The sequence below is a fragment of the Ovis aries genome, chromosome 13 (genome assembly GCF_016772045.2).
Source record: "Ovis aries strain OAR_USU_Benz2616 breed Rambouillet chromosome 13, ARS-UI_Ramb_v3.0, whole genome shotgun sequence".
In the NCBI taxonomy this organism is placed as follows: Eukaryota; Metazoa; Chordata; class Mammalia; order Artiodactyla; family Bovidae; genus Ovis; species Ovis aries.
The window spans coordinates 32,388,209-32,411,442 of record NC_056066.1 but is presented as its reverse complement, the minus strand read 5'-3'; the positions used below and the strand labels follow the sequence as shown (position 1 = coordinate 32,411,442).

General features: G+C 41.6%; 1 protein-coding gene across 10 annotated transcripts in view; it reads left to right on the top strand.

Annotated features, from left to right (window-relative positions):
* Positions 1-23,234, top strand: part of NSUN6 (NOP2/Sun RNA methyltransferase 6) — an 86,277-nt gene that overhangs the window by 38,842 nt on the left and 24,201 nt on the right. For all 10 annotated transcript variants that reach the window (XM_004014257.5, XM_060397392.1, XM_042230602.1 and 7 more), the window contains 3 exons: positions 4,383-4,464; positions 9,732-9,851; positions 13,859-14,003. In XM_004014257.5, coding sequence (XP_004014306.4) covers positions 4,383-4,464; positions 9,732-9,851; positions 13,859-14,003 — 347 coding nt within the window. The remainder of the gene's footprint in view (positions 1-4,382; positions 4,465-9,731; positions 9,852-13,858; positions 14,004-23,234) is intronic.

Here is a 23,234-nt window from a genome sequence, read left to right as displayed (position 1 = left end):
CAGTCCTGTGGCCACTGCTGAGTTTTCCAAATTTGCTGGCATATTGAGTGCAGTACTTTCACAGCATCATCTTTCAGGATTTGAAACAGCTCAACTGGAATTCCATCACCTCCACTAGCTTTGTTTGTAGTGATGCTTCCTAAGGCCTACTTGACTTCACATTCCAGGATGTCTGGCCCTAGCTGAGTGTGAGTGATCACACCTTCGTGATTATCTGGGTCATGAAGATCTTTTTTGTACAGTTCTTCTGTGTATTCTTGCCACCTCTTCTTAATATCTTCTGCTTCTGTTAAGTCCATACCATTTCTGTCCTTTATCAAGCCCATCTTTGCATGAAATGTTCCCTTGGTATCTCTTATTTTCTTGAAGAGATATCTATTCTTTCCCATTCTGTTGTTTTCCTCCATTTCTTTGCACTGATTGCTGAGGAAGGCTTTCTTATCTCTCCTTGCTATTCTTTGGAACTCTGAATTCAAATGGTTATAGCTTTCCTTTTCTAGTTTGATTTTCACTTCTCTCTTCTTATAGCTTTTTGTAAGGGCCTCCTCAGGGAGCCATTTTACACTTTTGCATTTGTTTTTCTTGGGGATGGTCTTGATCTCTGACTCCTGTACAATGTCACAAACCTTCATCCATAGTTCATCAGGCAGTCTATCAGATCTAGTCCCTTAAATCGATTTCTCACTTCCACTGTATAGTCATAAGGGATTTGGTTTAGGTCATACCTTAATGGTCTAGTGGTTTTCCCCACTTTCTTCAATTTAAGTCTGAATTTGGCAATAAGGAGTTCATGATCTGAGCCACAGTCAGCTCCCGGTCTTGTTTTTGCTGACTGTATAGAGCTTCTCCATCTTTGGCTGCAAAGGATATAATCAGTCTGATTTCATTGTTGACCATCTGGTGATGTCCATGTGTAGAGTCTTCTCTTGTGTTGTTGGAAGAGGGTGTTTGCTATGACCAGTGTGTTCTCTTGGCAGAACTCTGTTAGCCTTTGCCCTGCTTCATTCTGTATTCCAAGGCCAAATTTGCCAGTTACTCCAGGTATTTATTGACTTCCTACTTTTGCCTTCCAGTCCCCTATAATGAAAAGGACATCTTTTTTGGGTGTCAGTTCTAAAAGGTCTTGTAGGTCTTCATAGAACCGTACAGCTTCAGCTTCTTCATTGTTACTGGTTGGGGCATAGACTTGGATTACCGTGATATTGAATGGTTTACCTTAGAGACGAACAGAGATCATTCTGTCGTTTTTGAGATTGCATCCAAGTACTGCATTTCGGACTCTTTTCTTGACCATGATGGCTACTCCATTTCATCAAAGGGATTCCTGCCCACAGTAGTAGATGTAATGGTCATCTAGATAAATTCACCCATTCCAGTCCATCTTAGTTCGCTGATTCCTAGAATGTTGATGTTCACTCTTGCCATCTGTTTGACCACTTCCAATTTTCCTTGATTCATGGACCTAACATTTCAGGTTCCTATGCAGTATTGCTCTTTACAGCATCAAATCTTGCTTGTATCACCAGTCCCATCCACAACTGGGTGTTGTTTTTGCTTTGGCTCCATCCCGTCATTCTTTCTGGAGTTATTTCTCCACTGATCTCCAGTAGCATATTGGGCGCCTACTGACCTGGGGAGTTCATATTTTAATGTCCTCTCTTTTTGCCTTTTCATACTGTTCATGGGGTTCTCGAGGCAAGAATACTGAAGTGGTTTGCCATTCCCTTTCCCGTAGACCACATTCTCTCAGACCTCTCCACCATGAGCTGTCTGTCTTGGGGGGCCCCACATGGCATGGCTCAGTTTCATTGAGTTAGAGAAAGAAGGCTGTGGTTCGTGTGATCAGATTGGCTAGTTGTTCATGTGCCACTGGAGGTTGCCAAAAAAAAAAACTCCATAAAAATTTGATCTTTGTCCCAGGTTCCTGACAACTTGCTCCTAAAACCTGTGGAATCTCAGGAGTGATAAGAGTGTTTTTGTATCCCTTCCAGACAGCTGTGTCCCCATATAGAATGGGGGCTGTTTGCCAAAGCAGCTAAGTGTGTGATTAGAAGGCTGGCACTTACAGCGCCTTTGGAATATCTCTGGGGAAGAAAAAGGGACTGGAGATGGAACTAGGCACCAGTGACCAGTGGTTTAATTGGTCTAGCGTATGTAATGAAACTGGGCTTCCCAAGTTGCCCAGTGGTAAAGAATCGCCTGCCAATGCAGGAGACGTGGGTTCGATCCCTGGGTTGGGAAGATCCCCTGGAGAGGGAAAGGGCAACTCACTCCAGTTTTCTGGCCTGGGAAATCCCATGGACAGAGGAGCCTGGCGGGCTGCAGTACATGGAGCTGCGAAAGAGCTGGGCCTACTGAGCAACTACGCAACAACAGTGTAATGAAATCTCCCTAAAAAGCAGTGAATGACAGCGCTTGGACAGTTTCCAGGTTGCTGAACACATCCAGGTGCTGAGAGGGTGGTGGTGCCTCCATGCCCCCTCCTGTAACTTGCCCTGCATCCCTTTTGTTTGGTTGTATCCTTCGTAATCAACTGGGAATCATAAATACACTGTTCTCCCGAGTTCTGTGAGTCCTTCGGGTGAGCTGTCGACACCAAGGCGAGAGTCTCGTGACCTCCCCGTTCACAGCCAGATGGCAGCCTGGGCAGTGCAGTTGGCACCCAGCTCGGGTCCAGTCTTGTTGGACTGAACCTGTGGATTCTGACAATGACCCTGGGCAGTCTGTCAGAAGGGAACTGAATTGTAGGTTATCCACTTGGTGTCCAGAGAGATTGAGAGTTGCTGGGTGTGAGAAAGAACCCCACACGTTTGTGGTCAGAAGTGTTGTGAGTAGAATTAGCCCACCTGCCTACAGCAAGGAGTGTCCACACCATCTGTGTAGGTGCTTCTCTGCCCAGACCAGTTCATAAGCTCTGAGCTCGTCTACCTGCTGTGTCTATAGGCTCTGTCTTATTTTCCCCGCTGGACTCTCTTCTCTGCTTGTACCCTTGAACTCATTCAAATGCTGATTCTTTTTAAATTTTTTATTTAGTTTTGGCTGTGCTGTGCTCTTTGTTTTTGCTGGATGGGCTTTTCTCTAGTTGCAGCGAGCACCGGCTACTCGCTAGTTGCAGTATGCAGGCTTCTCATTGCAGTGTCTTCTCTTGCTGCGGAGCACGGGCTCCAGGGCATGAGGGCTCAGGAGTTGTGGCATGTGGGCTCAGTAGCTGTGGCACGTGGGCTTAGTTGTCCCACGGCATGTGGGATCTTTTTGGATCAGGGATTGAACCTGGGTCCCCTGCATTGGCAGGCAGATTCTTTACCACTGAGCCACTGGAGAAGCCCCATGTCCTGATTCTTGTCTTTGTCTTTATGAACAGACTGTGCTTCCTTCTGTGGTCTCTACTCCTTGGAACAGCACGTCGATTCCCCCTTGTTCTCTCTCCCTCTGGTGTGGCCTGTGGACCTGGCCATGCTTGGCTTTTTGCAGACGTGTACTCGTGTGCTCTGGAGAGACTGAGTCTTTCTGACTGTGGTATCTGTTTTGGTGGATCACTTTCCCCTGTGCTGTCCTGGTTCCTGGCCATTCCTTCTGTGGTCGTTTCCACCGCCACTCACAGTAGGGACAGAGGTGGTAATGGTCAGCCCATGGATTGTGTCAGCACTGGGCAGTTACTCTCTAAAGAGTTGAGAAGGAATCAGGGAGGCACATTTGTGATAGCTTACCACCAGCATGATTCTCACATAGATTTTTATTTTTCATACAAATACTGAGCATAGTGGCTGGCAAAATGAAGCTTTCACAAAGTGTTTATTGAATCGAAAGGGTAATAACAGTGGTCATAAATCTATTACCAAAGATGAGAATGCATCAGTGAGAAAAGACTCAGAGGGTCTTTGCTTTTTAGTCTATTCACATCTCTGAATGCAGTGGTACCTAATGTGTCTTTATCATTTTTAGTGCTCCCAGTGGCCTTCTCTATTGTGGGTAAAAATCCAGAAATAATCCACAGGAATACTCTTAAGTATCTTGTGTTGAATAGAAAAAGGTTTTTAACAGGTGGAACATCTTGCCACAGTCTTTATTTTTTTTATTTTTTTTTTAATTTTTATTTTTACTTTATTTTACTTTACAGTACTGTATTGGTTTTGCCATACATTGACATGAATCCATCTTCTATTTGAGATACCAGTTGAGGGTGTCCCTAGAAGTGGACTTTGTGTTGTTCAGTTGCTCAGTCATGTCTGACTCTTTGCGACCCCATGGACTGCAGCACGCCGGGTTTCCCTGTACTTCACCGTCTCCTGGAGCTTGCCCAAACCCATGTCCATTGAGTTGGTGATGCCATTTGTATAGACTGTTTAATTTACACTGAGTAATATTAGATTTCCATTTTTCAGAGGCGTAGGCGTAAGAATGACAGAGCCGGTGTATCTCAGCCCTTCATTTGATAATGTACTGCCCAACTACTTATTTTTACAGGTAAGTGTTTGTAACAACAAATATTTAGTGACGTTGAAGTATCCTTCAGTGAATTATTTGAAATCTAAGGATTTGTTTTGTTTCTGTTAACTTTTTTTTTTTTGCAGTGTATTCATATATTTTCTGATCTACCTTTGGAAGCAAGAAAAAGCTGAGATTTTCAACTACATTTTCTCCCTTCCTTTGCCCAACATTGTTTTAATAGCTTATTGTAATGATTGCTTTCCATCTCAGCATATTAATCCTTAAATAGTGCATGCATTTGCTATACATATTAATGTTCCACGTGTGGCTGTGAGTGAGATTCAGATGGTTTACTGTTAGCAGATTTTGGTCAGATGCTTATCAATTGCTGTGATATAACAATTTGTTTTGCCTTATCCAGTTTAGGATGTACTTTCATATACACTAACTGATATGATTTGTCACAATCTACTGGTTAGGTGGCAGCATTTATCATTACTGTTATTATTATTTCCAATATAAGATGGAGAAAAGGAAAGATATTACAATATAAATGCAGAGTTCCAAAGAATAGCAAGGAGAGATAAGAAAGCCTTCCTCTGTGATCAATGCAAACAAATAGAGGAAAACAATAGAATGGGAAAGACTAAAGATTTCTTCAAGAAAGTGAGAGATACCAAGGGGACATTTCATGCAAAGATAGGCACAATAAAGGACAGAAATGGTATGGACCTAACAGAAGCAGAAGATATTAAGAAGAGGTGGCAAGAATACACAGAAGAACTGTACAAAAAAGATCTTCATGACCTGGTTAATCACAATGGTGTGATCACTCATCTAGAGCCAGACATCCTGGAATGTGAAGTCAAGTGGGCCTTAGAAAGCATCACTACAAACAAAGCTAGAGGAGGTGATGGAATTCCAGTTGAACTATTTCAAATCCTAAAAGATGATGCTGTGAAAGTGCTGCACTCAATATGCCAGCAAATTTGGAAAACTCAGCAGTGGCCGCAGGACTGGAAAAGGTCAGTTTTCATTCCAATCCCAAAGAAAGGCAATCCCAAAGAATGTTCAATCTACTGCACAATTGTATTCATCTCACATGCTAGTAAAGTAATGCTCAAAATTCTCCAAGGCAGGCTTCAACAATACGTGAACCGTGAACTTCCAGATGTTCAAGCTGGTTTTAGAAGAGGCAGAAGAACCGGAGATCAAATTGCCAACATCTGCTGGATCATGGAAAAAGCAAGAGAGTTCCAGAAAAACATCTATTTCTGCTCTATTGACTATGCCAAAGCCTCTGACTGTGTGAATCACAATAAACTGTGGAAAATTCTGAAAGAGATGGGAATACCAGACCACCTGACCTGCCTCTTGAGAAACCTATATGGAGGTTAGGAAGCAACGGTTAGAACTGGACATGGAACAACAGACTGGTTCCAAAAAGGGAAAGGAGCACGTCAAGGATGTATATTGTCACCTGCTTATTTGACTTATGTGCTGAGTGCATCATGAGAAATGCTGGGCTGGATGAAGTACAAGCTAGAATTAAGACTGCTGGGAGAAATATCAATAACCTCAGATATGCAGGTGACACCACCCTTATGACAGAAAGTGAAGAAGAACCAAAGAGCCTCTTGATGAAAGTGAAAGTGGAGAGTGAAAAAGTTGGCTTAAAGCTCAACATTCAGAAAACGAAGATCCTGGCATCTGGTCCCATCACTTCATGGCAAATAGATGGGGAAACAGTGACACGCTTTATTTTTTTGGGCTCCAAAATCACTCCAGATGGCAACTTCAGCCATGAAATTAAAAGACGCTTACTCCTTGGAAGAAGAGTTATGACCAACTTAGACAGCATATTAAAAAGCAGAGACATTACTTTGCCAACAGAGGTCCATCTAGTGAAAACTTTGGTTTTTCCAGTAGTCATTTATGGGTGTGAGAGTTGGAATCTAAAGAAAACTGAGCACTGAAGAATTGATGCTTTTGAACTGTGGTGTTGGAGAAGACTCTTGAGAGTCCCTTGGACTGCAAGGAGATCCAACCAGTCCATCCTAAAGGAGATCAGTCCTGGGTGTTCACTGGCAGGACTGATGTGGAAGCTGAAACTCCAGTCCTTTGGCCACCTCATGTGGAGAGCTGACTCATTTGAAAAGACCCTGATGCTGGGAAAGATTGAGGGCAGGAGGAGAAGGGGACAACAGAGGATGAGGTGGTTGGATGGCATCACTGACGCAATGGACATGAGTTTGGGTAAACTCTGGGAGTTGTTAATGAACAGGGAGGCCTGGTGTGCTGCAGTCCATGGTGTTGCAAAGAGTCGGACGACTGAACTACTGAACTGAACTGAAAGAAGTCAAGTAGAAACAGAAACATTTTATGGATTTGCATGTATCTCTGTCAGTTAGATAAATGAAAATGATTCCTGAAAAGTTTAAGATGGCCACAAACTTAAGGCAGTGGTGTTTGTAACACATAGAACAAGTCATTTAGTAGTGTGTCAGATTTTGGCTTTTTTTCTTACACTTGTACTTAAAATGTGAGTGCTCTCTTGTTTGAAATAATTTTTACTAAAACCTAAAATAAGAAGAAACTACACAAGGCCTAAAATGCTATTGAGATGACCACAATTTTAAGACCTTTCAGTGAAAAAGCAAAAATTGCTGGAGGTTAAATGGAGAAGGCAGTAAAGAAAGAATAACTTCGTGCCTGCTTTTATCTCCCCACTGCCTTCCAGCGCCTTTACCCTATTTTTTCTTTTAACAATTAAATTATTTTTATTTTTGGCTGTGTTGGGTTTTCTTTGCTGTGTGGGCTTTTCTCTGGTTGTGGTGAGTGAGGGCTACTCTCTGGTTGTGGTGTGCGGGCTTCTCATTGTGGTGGCGTCTCTTGTGGGGCACAGGCTCCAGGCGCACAGGCTTCAGGAGTTCTTGCACATGTGCTTAGTGTCTGTGGAAACATGGAATCTTCCCAGACCAGGGAGTGAACCCGTGTCCCCTGGATTGGCAGTGGATTCCTATCCACTGTGCCACCAGGGAAGTCCTCAGAGCCTTTAAATACCATCGTGTTAACAAGGAATTTATTTCAAACCATAGTCTGTATAGACCAGTTTCTATGTAGCTCTATTTTTTAAAAGCTAAAAAATGTTCAGGTGTTGCTGAAAGTCACAGATGTCAATCCGTTCATCAGAAATGCCTTAAGCATCGTCCGAACTCCTTTGCTCCTGATGTTTCTTTCAGATCACAACAAAAGTAAAACATAAAAGGTTTCCCTAGACCCAGATGTCAAATGTTCCTTGGGATCTATCTCATCAAACAGGCAGCGGACAAATTTATTTGGTTTCTTTCCTATCCATTGATTCAATATTAAAAAAAAAAAAATTACTTCCCAAGTGGTGTCCTGTGAAGTAACATGCTTGAAATGTAAACACTGATCTTTCTGTTCAGGTCTTTATATTTTGTGAGCAGCAGGTTCACTCCTGGTGTCTTTGACATCATTGCTTCAGCCCATCCAATAGAATTCTTTGTTGGGAACAAGATTGACAAAATGGGCAAGGTGATTGGACATGGCATAAAAAACTGAAATTGCAGCTATATCCCAGGTATCTTCTTGGTTGAGGCTGTGCACCTGGAGCTTTTTGAAACGGTCATCTCTTATGTCATCAGCTTGGGAAATAGCGAGCACCCATCCCAGCATTGCCTTTTCCTGGGCAGGGAGGTCAGACTTTCTCTAGTTAATGCAGACCTGGTCAGAGAGCACTGGATTCTTCGAGAAGACCCTTTACTGGGCACTGTGGACGACCATGCTGTGTGTACCCGTTGGCTAGGCTGATCACCCAAGTGATGAGCTCTCTGTCAGCTTTGCTGAGCTGGTCTGTTTCCTTGTTGCAGGTGGCACTGTAATAAGCAAAAAGGCTCTGAATTTCAGTGGCCGGGGAAACAGCACTTAAAATACGTTTGGTAAGTCCTGTCGTCAGCCGCACGCACTGAGGCTGCAGAGCACTGACGTGCGTTGGACTTAGTGCTCGGTATACGCCCGTCTGTGCATAGAGAGAAGGGGAGCTTGCTTGTCTGTGTCTCCTTCCTTATCCTTGGTTTTCTCTTTTGAAGGGGTGATCTTGGATTCACTTGAGCAGTGTAACCCTCTCAAGTTTCTGAGTACCTATGAATCGATGCGTTTCAGCGTGAGAATGAATGGAAACCTTTGAACTTAAAAAATAGCACCCATGCTGGATTTCCCTGGTGGTCCAGTGGTTATGACTTCATGCTCACAGTGTAGACGGTACAGGTCCAATCCCTGGATGCCTCATGGTGTGGCCTAAAACACTAAAAAATTGAATAAATAAAAAATAGCCCTATGCTTCTTAACCTCTTATTTTTTTTCCTGCCAAGCAATTTTAAAAATAAATGATTATGTAATGTTATTCTATCATACTGAAGGCTGACCTGTTATCCTCCAGTCTTTATATAATGAATACTAATAATGTGTTAATAATTTAATAAAAATTTATACCTATAGATGGAGATACTTTTGGCTTGTGTAATCTTTCATAATATATTTCTGAGTGCTAACCAGAAATAGCTAAAATGTTTTCACTTTCTTTTGCTGAAGTGTGGTCGTGGTGGGGAGATAGGAACCCAGATATGCCTTTAAGAGACATCAGCGGCATAAAACGAAGATTCTTAGGTCGGAATTAGCAACGCACCTCATGTGGCAAGGTTTTGTACGTTTTCTGGGTAAAAAGATAACAAAGCTTTTTCACACTTATAAGACATCTCTTGCCTCCAAAATGTTGAGAACCACTGAATTGAAAAAGGACAGTGTGCATTTTTTGGTGAATTGGTTGCGGAAATGCGTCATGCATGTGTGTGTCTATGTGTATATAGATGCCTTGTGAGATCACAAGATACTCTGGGAAGTTAAGAATTTTCTGACACTGGTATATTTACAAAAAACATACTCTTGGCCGAGGATGTTGTACTGGGTTACCTCCGGTAGTCTCTTCTTAAAAATTGTTTATTTTTTCATGGCTGCTCTGGCTCTTTGTTACTGAGCACAAGCTTTATCTCTTTGTGGTGCGGGGGCTACTCTCTGGTTGCAGTGTGCGGGTTTAGTTGCTCTACGGCAAGTGGGATCTGCCTGGACCAGGGATCGAACCTATGTCCTCAGCATTGGCAGGCGGATCCTTACGCACTAGACCACCATGGAAGTCCCTCCAGGAATCTCTACTTTCTCTGTTTCTGAAATTTAAAGTGATCTAGAGTCACTGGCAGCTGATCATTTTATTTTTTCCCTTATAGAATTTGCCATCTGCTGTAGTAAGTCATGTTCTGGATCCTCAGCCTGGAGAGAAGGTTCTAGATTTGTGTGCAGCACCCGGAGGCAAAACGACACACATTGCAGCACTGATGTGCGATCAGGTGAGGCCTTCCGCGTGCAGAACGGCTCACGGTGTCACCTGAGGCATTGTCACAAAAGAAGGTCTGTCCTCAGTAACTGTAGCTCAGACTTTACTGTTTCCTTCATGTGCATATTTGCTGTGTGGCTTTGTAACCACTCTGTGCTTCAACTGAGATTCTTCAGCTCAAGAAATGTATGCAAGTTGACGTTACCTCTCCTCTTTGTTTCAAAATCCATAAAACCAGATGGTTCCTAAAATATACGTGCTAGTAGCTTCAGTTACAATAGCTTTATTTCTTTAAAAAATTGTTTAATATTGGAGTACAGCTGATTAATAATGGTGTGATAGTTTTAGGTGGATAGCAAAGGAATCTAAAATGAGGCAATGGTACGAGGAGGGAGGTGGGAGGGGGGTTCAGAATGGGGAACACATGTATACCCGTGGCAGATTCATGTTGATGTATAGCAAAACCAATACAATATTGTAAAGTAAAAATAAGTAAATAAGCTGAAGCTTTAAGAACATTTAAAAAAATAAAATGAGGCAATGAAATTACAGCTTTCTTGATCAAGAGTCAGATTTTCATTGATTGCTGGACTGATTTTAAAAAATACTTATCCTTACAGTGAGTACTGGGGTACACCAATAAAGCACAGTGACCAAAATGTCCTTCTTCATGGAGCTTACATTCCAGTAAAGGGACACAGATAACAAATGAGTAGAAGATAAGGCATATGTAATTGTGGTAAGGGCTGTGGTGAAACACAAAGGGAGGCTTCTGGGGCTTGGGAATATGGCAAGAAGGGAGAGTGAGTTTGCAGTTTCACGTGGATAGCAAGGGAGAGCTGCCCTGGGAAGGTGGTATTTGGGAAAGATCTACAGGTGGGAAGGATGTTCCAGTGAGAGGAAATGATAAGGGTGAATGCGCTGAGGCTGGAGACTGTCTTGACTTCTGGGGGGAACCTTAAGTAGTTTTGCTGTGTGGACTAAGTGACGAGGGAGAGAATCAGAGAGATGGGGTTAGGCCCGAGGCATTTTGGCGGAGGAGCTTTGCGAGCGTCTGAGGGGACTTCACACCTGCTCCAGAGATGGGAGATTGCTTCTTACGTTGGCTGAGGCCTCAGACAAGCTGTAAAAGGGCAGAATAGATGCAGAGAGACCACTTAGGAGACAGTAAGTCAGGGGACATCACAGAGCGGGTGAGAAGTTGGGCAGATTCTGGCTATGTTTTCAAGCTGGAGCTGTTAGGAGTTGTTGATGGGTTGGACATGGGTTGTGAAATGAGAGAGTGACTGAGGGTGACTCCTTAGGTTTTTGGCCAGAGAACTTTGAGAGGCAGAGCTGCTGGATTGGGAGGACTCTGAGAGGAGTGCATTTGGCAGGGAAAAATCAGCCACGTTGTTGTTCAGTCACTCAGTCGTGTCCACCTCTTTGCGACCCCATGGACTGCCGCACACCAGGCTTCCCTGTCCTTCACTGTCTCCTGGAGTTTGCTCAAATTCCGTTAGTGATGCCATGCAATCATCTCATCCTCTGTCGCCCCCTTCTCCTCCTGCCTTCAGTCTTTCCCAGCATCAGGGTCTTTCCCAGTGAATTGGCTCTTCATATCAGGTGGCCTTCAGCTTCAGCATCAGCATTGTTTAAAAGCAGCTACACAGACTGGGTGGCTTACGGCTTACTCCTGAGTCCATTCTGGAGTCTGTGTAATTCAGTCGATCCCAGCCTGCCTGGCTCTAGCACTGGGTCAGTGATGGGTTAGCCAGAGGTTCTGATGGCCTTGATGGGCTCGCTTACTTGGGCTGGATGGCATTGTCTCAGCTGAGGCCACTGGAGTGTCTTGCTTCTGGCCCCTGCGTCTCTCAGCTTCCCGTGGGGCCAGGGTGCTCGCCCAGCAGAGGGCAGTAGTGATGGTCAGCAGTGGCAGAGGACAACGCAGAACAAGGATGCTGCTGGAGCGCTTTTCGCATCTCTGCCTACATCACCTCTGCTGTCATCCTATTGGCCAGTGGAAACTACGTGGCTGAGACCAGCTGGGACCAGCTGAGTGTTGCAAGGTCAACAGCAGAGGGTGAGACTATGTGAAGACTTGAAAAATTGGGGCTGTTTAGGCAACATCCCAGGAACCTGAATAGAAATAATTGAGTCGGAACTGAATCCCAGATTTCATTACTGCTTTTGATTTGTTGTCATTGTTGATTTGTTTAATATAGTTAACCAGACTTTGTGTAAGTGTAGCCTCCTGTCTCATACTTCTCTAAAAGCAACCTTCAGCCAGTGCACTTTCTCCTTCACTGTAGTTACACTGGAACCTTATTCTGGTGGTTTTGGCCTACTTTTCCAGTTCCACTTACTTGGAATGGTTTTCCTTTCCATCATGGTATTAATTGGAACTGTGCCAACTGCTCAGCCTGGTGTCACCTCCAGGAGCATGATGAGCAAATCTTCAGTACTGTATAGTCTATGCAGTCAGTGCATACGTCACGCAAGAAGGGAAAAAAAGCAAAATACATCGAAGAGTTTGTGTCACTATCTCTGCAGAATCATTTCACAGAGCGTTTTAAAATACCACGTGACTATCACAGTTCAGTTCAGTTGCTCAGTCATGTCCGACTCTTTGCGACCTCATGGACCACAGCTCGCCAGGCTTCCCTGTCCATCACCAACTCCCAGAGCTTGCTCAAACCTGTGTCCATTGAGTCAGTGATGCCATCCAACCATCTCATCCTCTGTCATCCTCTCCTCCTGCCTTCAACCTTTCCCAGCATCAGGGTCTTTTCAAATAAGCCAGTTCTTGGCATCAGGTGGCCAAAGTATTGGAGCTTCAGTTTCAGCATCAGTCCTTCCAATGAATATTCGGGACCATTGCATCTCCTTGCAGGCCAAGGGACTCTCAAGAGTCTTCTCCAACACCGCAGGTCAAAAGCATCAATTCTTTAGTGCTCGGCCGCCTTTGTGGTCCAACTCATCACATACATTTCTTCTGGAAAAACCATAGCTTTGACTATGAGTATCACAGCCTGTTCAGAAAACTGTAGCCTCTTCTCTTTAATGACTTTTTTTTTTAAGATTTTTTTTTATATGGACCATTTTTAAAGTATTAAATTTGTTGCAGTATTATTTCTGTTTTTCATGTTTTCTTTTTTTGGCTGTGCCACTGCATGTGTGATCTTAGCTCCCCAGGTGGGGATCAAACCCACCCCCCTGCCTTGAAACATGAAGTCTTAACCACTGGACTGCCAGGGAAGTCCCTATTGACTTTGACTTAAAGTGTTTCCATGTAAAATTATTTTTGATCTATTTTTTATAGTTCAGAACATTTTGCTGTGATACAGGCTTATATTTTTCTGTCTTTAGTTGTCAGAATTCACATGAGTTTTGTTACGTGTACATAGCTCAGAAAGTACTGGGATGAAGGCTGATTTTACAAGCAACATTCGTTTGCATCTCAGAGTTCTAGAAGGCAAATGTCTCAGAAAAACATGCTCTTCCAGAGGTGAGCAGGGCACATCAAATTGGTGATATTTTAATATTTATCTCAAATGGATATTTTAAAGTTTCTTCGTGTGATAAGTCGCTTCAGTTGTGTCTGAGTCTGTGACCCCGTGGGCTGTAGCCCACCAGGCTCCTCAGGCAAGAACGCTGTAGTGGGTTGCCATGTTCTCTTCCAGACCCAGGGATTGAACCCATGTCTCCTACATCTATCTCCTGCATTGGCAGGCAGGTTCTTACCACCAGCACCACCTGGGAGAAGATTGCTAACACTGCTGTTCAGTTTTGAGTTCTGTGGAGTAAAAGTAGATGGCATTATAAGAAAATTATCTGGCAAGATTGTGTTCTTTAAAAGGAAACGCTTAATAGGTAGTCGATGTAAAGTTAGTATACATTTGGATGATGAATTCACCTTTAAAACTGGGGGAAACAGGAAAGTGGGGAAGAATATAATTATTCATGAGATTTTTTCTTTGATAATTTTCATGATTCCTTTGTATTTGCACTTTTTTATGTTTCCTTTTTTTTTTTTTTTAGGGAGAAGTGATAGCACTGGATAAAATATCCAAAAAAGTAGAAAAAATAAAGCAGAATGCATTATTGTTAGGATTAAATTCCATCCGGGCATTTTGCTTCGATGGAACAAAGGCCCTTAAACTTGATATGGTTAAGGACACAGACGGTGAGTTAAATTTTATCTTTCAAAGGCTTCTGTAATTGGCATTTACAGTCAGATTTTGCTGCCTTTGTGCCAGCCCCTAAATATACATAGGGCCTTGAAACTCAGTCGTGGGTCTAAGATATTTTGGCATAATAGATGTCTTTTTTGCTTTTCATCTCATCTTTGAATATCTGGTTTTAAATATAGAATCAAACCTCCAAGACTTGGTCAAACTCTTTATTCTTAGCGTGTTTGTTTTAGTTTCATATTACAGCTCAGGAAGTTGAGATTCTATATAAGCCTTTCAGCTTTATGATTCTTCGTGTTTCATTTTTCGTGAGGAACTGGTGATATATAGAACTAGAAAGGAAAAACTGCAATGATTCTTGTTCTGGAATAAAATATTGCATTGGTTACATCACTCTATTTCTCTATCTTTGTTTGTATTTAGACTTTATTTCATAAATTATTCAAGGAACTTGCATATTTTAATCAATTGTGGGCATTGTTTTCCTAGAATGTTTATTGATTAGATGCTGTTCGATTCATGTGATTTGTAAAAAGCAATTTTTAAATTAGAGGATAATTGTTTACAATTGGGTGTTTCTGCTGTACAACACTGTGAATCAGCTGTACATATACACATATCCCCTCCCTTGTGAGCCTCCCTCCCACCCCCACATCCCACCCCTCTAGGTCACGACAGAGCACCAGGCTCCCAGTGTTACACAGAAACTTCGCTAGCTGTTTTACACATGGTAGTATATATATGTCAATACTATTTTCTCAGTTTGTTCCATTCTCTCCTTCCCCTGCTATATGCACAAGTGTGCTCTCTACGTCTGTGTCTCTTCCTCTCCTGCAAATAGGGTCGTCAGTACCATTTATCTAGTTTCCATATGTATGTGTTAATGTATATTTGTTTTTCTCACTCACTTCACTCTGTGTGACCGACTCTAGGTTCATCCGCCTCACTGCAGATGGCCCCGTTTGGTCACTTTTTATGGCTGAGTAATATTCCATCGATAGATGTTTCACATCATGTGTTCATCTGTCTGTGGACGTCCAGGTTGCTCCCATGTCCTGACTACTGTAAACAGTGCTGCAGTGAATGTTGGGGCACAGGGGTCTTTTTGAATTACGGTTTTCTCAGGGCATGTGCCCAGTAGTGGGATTGCTAGGGCACATGGTAGTTCTATTTTGAGTTTTTTACAGAACCTTCATACTGTTCTCTGTGGTGGTTATATCAGTTTACATTCCCACCAACAGTAAAAGAGGGTTCCCTTTTATCCACACCGTCTCCAGTATTATTTGTAGATTGTTTGATGATGGCCATTCTGACTGGTGTGTGGAGATAACTCCTTGTAGTTTGATTTGCATTTCTTTAATAAGGGGTGATTTTGAGCATCTTTTTATGTGTGTGTTGACACATACATCTTCTTTGGAGAAATATCTGTTCTGGTCTTCTACCCATTTTTTGACTGTTTGTTATTTTGATATCGAGCTTCATGAACCGCTTGTATGTTTTGGAGATTAATCCTTTGTCTCTTGCTTCGTTTGCAATTATTTTCGCACAATCTGAGGGTTGTCTTTATGTCCAGTTTATGGTTTCCTTTTCTGTGCAGGGGCTTTTAAGTTTTGGTCCCATTTGTTTATTTTTATTTCAGTTACCCTAGGAGGTGGGTCAGAGAGGATCTTGATGTCATTTATGTCAAAGAATGTTCCTCCTGTTTTCCTCTAAGAGCTGTATAGTGTCATATCTTACTATAGGTTGTGGGTCTTATTTTACGTCTTTAATCCATTTTGAGTATATTTTTGTGTCTGGTGTTATTTTTGTGTTCTGGTTTTATTCTTTTACATGTGAAAAGTGAAAGCGAAATCACTCAGTCGTGTCTGACTCTGTGACCCCGTGGACTGTAGCCTACCAGGCTCCTCCCTCCATGGGATTCTCCAGGCAAGAGTACTGGAGTGGATTGCCATTTCCTTCTCCAGGGGATCTTCCTGACCCAGGGATAGAACCCGGGTCTCCCACATTCCAGGCAGATGCTTTAACCTCTGAGCCACCAGGGAAGCCCTGTAGCTGTCCAGTTTTCCAAGCACCTCTTATTGAAGAGACTGTCTTTTCTCCATTGTATATTCTTGCTTGATTCGTGTGACTTAAAAATTTTTATTTTATATTGGAGTTTAGGTGATTAACAACATTGTTAGTTTCAGGTATACAGCAAAGTGGTTATTATATATATCATTTCAGTTCAGTTGTTCAGTCATGTTCAACTCCTTGCAACCCCATGGACTGCAGCACACCAGGCCTCCCTGTCCATCACCAACTCCCAGAGTTTAGTCAAACTCATTTCCATTGAGTTGGTGATGCCATCCAACCATCTCTTCCTCTGTCATCCCCTTCTCCTCCTGCCTTCAATCTTTCCCAGCACCAGGGTCTTTTCAAATGAATCATTTCTTCACATCAGGTGGCCAGAGTATTGGAGTTTCAGCTTCAGCATCAGATATATGTATACATGTATCTGTTCTTTTCCAATTTAGGTTATTACAGAGTATTGAGCAGGGCTCCTTGCGCTATACAGTAGGCCCTTGTTCGTTATCTGAGTTGAATATAGCATTGTGTATATGTCAATCCCAAACTCCCAGTCGATCCCTCCTCCACACCCTTTCCCTTTTAGCAATCATGAATTTGTTCTCTAAGTCTGTGAGTCTGTTTCTGTTTTGTAAATGAGTTCATTTGTATCATTGTTTTGGATTCTGCATATAAGTAATGTCATAAGGTATTTATCTTTGTCTGACTTGACTTCATTTAGCATGGTAATCTCCAGGTCCATTCATGTTACCACAAATGGCATTATTTAGTTCTTTTTCATGGCTGAGCAAATACTCCATTGTATATGTATACCACATCTTCTTTATCCACTCATCAGTCAGTGAACATTTAGATTGGTTCCATGTATTTGCTGTTGTAAATGGTGCTGAACATTGCGTGCATGTATCCTTTTGAACCATGTTTTTCTCTGGATATAGGCCCAGAAGTAGGGTTGCTGGATTATATGGTACCTCTGTTTTTAGTTTTTTAAGGAACCTCCATACTGTTCTCCATAGTGGCTGTACCAATACATTCCCACCAACAGTGTAGGAGGGTTCCTTTTTCTCCACACCCTGTTCACTGTATATTGTTGGCCGTTTATTGATGATGGCCATTCTGACTGGCATGAGGTGATATCTTATTGTAGTTTTGATTTGCATTTCTCTAATAATTAGTTATATTGAGCATCTTTTCCTGTGCCTCTTGGCCATCTGTCTGTCTCCTTGGAGAAATGTTTTTTTAAGAGTTTTTTTTTTTGTCTCATTTTTTGATAAAGTTTTTTTTTTTTTTTTTTTTTGGATATTGAGTCATATGGTCTGTTTGTAAATTTTGGAGAGTAATCCCTTGTTGGTTACATGATTTGCAAACATTTTCTCCCATTCTGTGGGTTGCCTTTTGTTTATGGTTTGCTTTGCTATACAGAATCTTCTGAGTGTAACTAGGTCCCATTTGTTTGTTTTCTTTTTGCTTCCATTACTCTAGGAGATGCGTTGAAAAAGATATTGCTGTAATTTATATCAGATAGTGTTCTGCCCATGTTTTTCTCTAAGAGTTTTATATTATCCAGTCTAACATTTAGGTCTTTAATCCATTCTGAGTTTATTTTTGTATATGGTGTTAAAGAATGTTCTAATTTCATTTGTTTACATGTAGCTATCCCATTTTATCAGCACTATTTATGGAAGAGGCTGCCCTTTCTCCATTGTATAGACTTTCTTCCTTTGTTGTAGATTAATTGCCCATAGATGCATAGGTTTATTTCTTGGCTTTCTGCCTGTTCCATTGATCTGTATTTCTTTTTTAAGTGCTAGTTCCATACTATTCTGATCACTGTAGCTTTGTAGTATAGTCTGAAGTCAGGCAGCCTGATTCCTCAAGCTCTGTTTTTCTTTCTCAAGATTGCTTTGGCTGTTTGGGGCCTTTTGTGTTTCCATACAGATTTTAAGATTTTTTTCCTCTAGTTCTGTAGAAAATACCATTGGTAATTTGCATTAAATCTACATATTGCTTTGGGTAGTGTAGTCATTTTGACAATGTTGATCTTCCAGTTGGAGAACACGGTATATCTTTGCATCTGTTTGTGTTGTCTTTTCTCTAGTTGCAGGGAGTGCGGGCTGCTCTTCACTGCAGTGCAGTAACTCTCCTGAAGGTGGTTTCTCTGTGGCAGAGGCTGGGCGTTGGCTCAGTAGTTATGGTGCACGGAGTTAGTTGGCCCCTGGCATGTGGACTCTTCCTGGACCAGGAGTGAACCTGTGTCCCCTGCATTAGCAGGTGGATTCTTAACCACTAGACCACCAGGAAAGCCCATGTTGGAAATTTTGAAATTGGGAATTATGAGTCTTTCAAGTTAGTTCATCTGCAGTTTCTTCTTTGCTAATCTGGGTGCCTTTTGTTCCATTTCATTGCCTCATTGCCCATTCTAGAACCTTAGTACAATGCTGAATAGAAGTGGTGACAGGGATCCTTCTTATCTGGTTCCCGATTAGTCTTTTCTCAGGTGGCTTAAAACTGTAGGTTTCTCATAGATAGCCTTTATCAGGTTGAGAAATTTACTACTATTTCTGGTTTGTTGGATATTTCAAATCATGCAATGGTGTTGGATTTTGTCAGGTGCTTTTTCTGTATCTTACTCAGATGATCATGTGGTTTTTGACCTTTGTTCTATTACTTTTCAGATTTTTGAATCAGCCTTTCATTCCTGAGATAAATCTCACTTGGGCATAGTGTATAATCATTTTCACATATTGTTGGATTGAGTTTGCTTGTTTTTCACTGAGAATATCTGTGTCCGTGTTTGTCTGTGATTTTCTTTCTTGGGATATCTTTGTCAGGTTTTGATGTCTCTGGTCTCATAGAATGAGTTGGAAATTATGCTTTTCTCTTATGTTTTTGAAAGAATTTTTGGAGACTTGGTATTATTTAAGTTTGGTGGATTCATCAGTGAAGTTGTCTAGGCCCGGGCTTTTCTTTGTGGGATTTTTAAAAAACGTTTCAGTCTCTGCTTATTATAGATTTATTCACATTTTCTCTTTCTTGTATAAATTTCAGTAGCCTGTGTATCTTTTTAGTAATTTGCCCATTTAAGTTATTTATATAGTTTATTGGAGAAGGAAATGGCAACCCACTCCAGTATTCTGAAATTCCATAGACAAGAGGAACCTGGCAGGCTGCAGTCCATGGGGCCACAAAGAGTCAGACACAACTCAGCAACTACACAACAACAGTACAGTTTATAGTACTCCTTTATAATCAATTTTACTTCTTTAAGACCAGGAGCAGTGTCCCCCCTTTAGTTACCGATTTTAGTATTTTGAATCTTCTTTCTTGGTCCGTCTAGCTAAAGTTTTGTCAATATTGTTGATGTTTTTCAAAGAGCCATCTTTCAGTTTTGTTGAATCTCTGTTTTATTTTCTCTGTTACATTAATTTCTACTCTAGTTTTTATTGTTTTCTTTTTTCTTCCTGCTTTATTTTTACTTTGTTCATCTTTCTTCAGTGTCTTAAGAATGCACGGACTGAATTGTTGGTTTGAGATTTTTTGATGTAGGTATTTGTAAATGTCCCTCTGAACAGTATTTCACTACTTCCTGTAAGATTTAGTACGTTGTGTTTTCATTCACATCAGAGCATTTTATGATATATACCTGTCTATTTCTTTGACTTATGGTTATTTAGGAGCATGTTTTAAAATTTTCACATACTTGGAATTTCCTCAATTTCATCTATTAATAACTTTTATTTTCATTTCCTTTCAGTGGGAGAACAAATATGGTATGAGTTTAACCTTTGTTAAATTTGTTGAGCTTTGTAGTATGGCCTTGCCTATGGTTTGTCCTAGAAAACGATCCCTGTGCACTGGGGAGGAGTACGTATTCTACTGTTACATAGGGTTTTCTGTGGGAAAACCTATCTGGTGGGTGTAGTTGGTTTATAATGTTGACAGTGTTCTCTTTCCTTTTTGGTCTTCTGCTTCTTTGTTCTTTTCATTAGTAGTGGTTCTGTTTTTAATTTTTTTTTTGAGGAACCTTTATACTGTTTCCCGTCATGGTTGCATGAGTTTACATTCCCACCAACAGTGTAGGAGGGTTCCCTTTTCTCCACATCCTTGCCAACATTTGTTATTTGTTGTCTTTTTAACTATAGCCATTCTTCCCTGGTGGCTCAGTAGTAAAGAATCCACCTGGAATACTGGAGACTTAAGTTCAGTCCCTGGGTTGGGAAGATCCCCTGGAGAAAGGAAGGGCAACTCACTCCAATATTCTTGCCTGGAGAATCCCATGGACAGAGGAGTGTGGTGGGCTACAGCCTGTGGGGTCGCAAAGAGCTGGACATGACTGAAGCAGCTGAGCATGCATGCATTCTGATAGATGTGAGATGATATCTCATTGTAGGTTTTATTTGCATTTGCCTGATTTGTGATGTTGAGCATCTCTTCATGTGTCTGTTGGCCATGTATTTGTCTTTGGAAAAATGCCTGCTCAGGTTAAAAGAAAAGGATCTATTTATTTATTTTTGGCTACGCTGGGTCTTCATCACTGCATGCAGGCTTCTTCAGCTGGGGAGAGTGGGGGCTGCTTGAGTTGCGGTGTGCAGGCTTCTCGCTGTGGTGGCTTTGCTTGCTGCAGAGCGCAGTCTAGGGCCTGTGCCTTCAGTAGCTGTGGCTCATGGGCTCTAGAGTGCTGGCTCAGTGGCCGCGGTGCCCGGGCTCAGTTGCTCTGCAGCATGTGGGATCTCCCTGGATCAGGGTTCAAATCTGTGTCCCCTGCATTGGCAGGTGGGTTCTTAACCATCAGATCACCAGGGAAGTCCTCTGCTCAATTTTTTAATTGAGTGGCTTTTGGTTTTTTGATACTGAGTTTAATGAGTTCATTGTGTACTTTGGATTTTAACCCTTATGAGTCAGCTCGTTTACTCGAGTGGGTTGTCTTTTCATTTTGTTGGTAGTTTTTTCTGTGCCAGTAGCTTTTAGGTTTGATTAGGTCCCATTTGTTTATTTTTGCTTTTGTTTTCCTTGGCTGAGGTGAAACAAAACTGCTAAGATTTCTATAAAAGAGTGTACTACCTATGTTCTCTAAGAGGAGTTTTGTGGTTTCTGGTCATACATTTAGGACTTTTATCCATTTTGAGTTTTTAAAAAAATATTCAGTGTGAGAAAATGTTCTGACTTCATTCTTTTGCATGTTGTTGTCCAGTTTTCCCAAAATCACTTACTGAAAACTTTCTTTTTCTTCCTCTGTATATTTTAGCCTTCCTTGCCATAAGTTCATTGATTGTAAATGCGCGGGTTTATTTCTGGATTCTCCACAAAGTTTAGGGGAGAGGCTCCCTGGAGTCAGGATTCAAAACTCCAAGAAAAGGGGTGTTACCTAGCTGCTACTCAGGATTCAGAGCAGGTGATCTCAGGTAGCTGGAACTTGCCGCTGGAGGTAGGAGGCTCTATCCGTTTTGTGATACTTAAGGGAAAAAGCTGGAAACTAGCTACTGAGGCAAAGGGCTGTGCTTGGGGTTGTTTAGACAGAAACAGCAAGCCTTCGGGAAGGTTCATCTCCTGTCCTCTACCCTTCTTATTGTCCATCCTCTATCCACCTTCATTGCTTCCCTGCCTCCTGTTGGTGAATCTTGAAATCAGCAGGCAAAGAAGTATCGTAGTTTCAGAGTTCCCACCTCAGCATCACACAGCAGAGTAGAAATGGGTTAACTTGGAGCTCAGGAAAATAGAGCTTAATTACTAGCATATTTGGAGCAGAGCTTTAAATAGGTTCAAATGTCTATACAAATTTAGCATATGATAAAATTAGCATTACAAACCTACAGGGAAGAGTAAACTTGTCAACAAATAGTTCTGAAATGGTTTTCTTTTTGGCACAGTGGGGGGAAAGGATTATACACAAAAGTAACTTCAACATGGATTAAAGCTTACTGTCAGGAATTAAGCTGGGATGGTAACAAGAAGCAGATATAGATGAACGTTGATTTGATTTCACAAGGGGGTAGATTCTGAATCAGCATGAAAGCAAACGTAGAACTCAACAAAGAAAAAGATAAATTTAATACCAAACATTTATGTATGTTAAACCTATGGCAGATGGCAAATTGTGGGGAATATTTGTAAAATATTTAAGAAAGATGAGATTAATATCCTTGATGTACAAAGAGCTCTTCTGAACAAATCAATGAGAAAATGGTAACTTCCAGTGGAAAGGAAACAAAGACAGTGTGACCATATAATGAAGAAAAGAAAAAAGGTCTATAATATAATTACACTCATGCTGCTGGTAGTGTAAATTGGCGTATCTTTCAAGAGGATTTTATCAGTATGTACTAACACATTACTGACCAGGGAATTTTTGTAGCAACTAATGCCTGTGGCCAGCAATTGGTTAAGTTTCTGGTCAATAACATTCAGGTAACAAAAGATGTATTAATAAGTCTTTGGTCAATAAGTTAAGAATTTTAAAAATAATTGCTTACCTTGGTAAGATATTTCTTTGGAGGCAATTGATAAGAAAGCAAGGATGGTTGTAGATAGAGAAAAGTTAAGTTGATAAGAGCTTGTGTCTAATAGTTTTGCAATCAGAGAAAAGCAGAAGGTTCTCTTGGGATGTGACTTGAAACATTGCAGTGGGTGCTGTAGGAAATCAGCTAACTTAGTGTAAAATCAGTTAGCAGTAATATCTTATAGTTAGGGAGCATAAGCAGACCCATTTGGTTTCATGACTTTTTCCAGTAACACTAAACAGATGAGAAGTTGGAGTGGAGAAAGTTATGTAAGTGAATGCAAAGGGAAACCCATGGGAGATCGGATTTGGGGATATGTAGACTTCCCTGGTAGCTCAGACAGTAAAGCGTCTGCCTCCAATGTGGGAGACCCAGGTTCGATCCCTGGGTCGGGAAGATCTCCTGGAGAAGGAAATGGCAACCCACTGCAGTACTCTTGCCTGGAAGATCCCATGGACTGAGGAGCCTGGTAGGATACAGTCCGTGGGGTCGCAGAGAGTCAGACATGACTGAGCGACTTCACTTCACTTCAGACTCGTTCTAGAGCACAGCCTTGCTCATGGCTACAGTAGTGAGGAGACCAAGGAATTGTACAACTGATATGTTTGACTAGAACCTGAAAGGTACCCTCTCTTTCTGGAGCTGTCTGCAGTAAGATTTCCT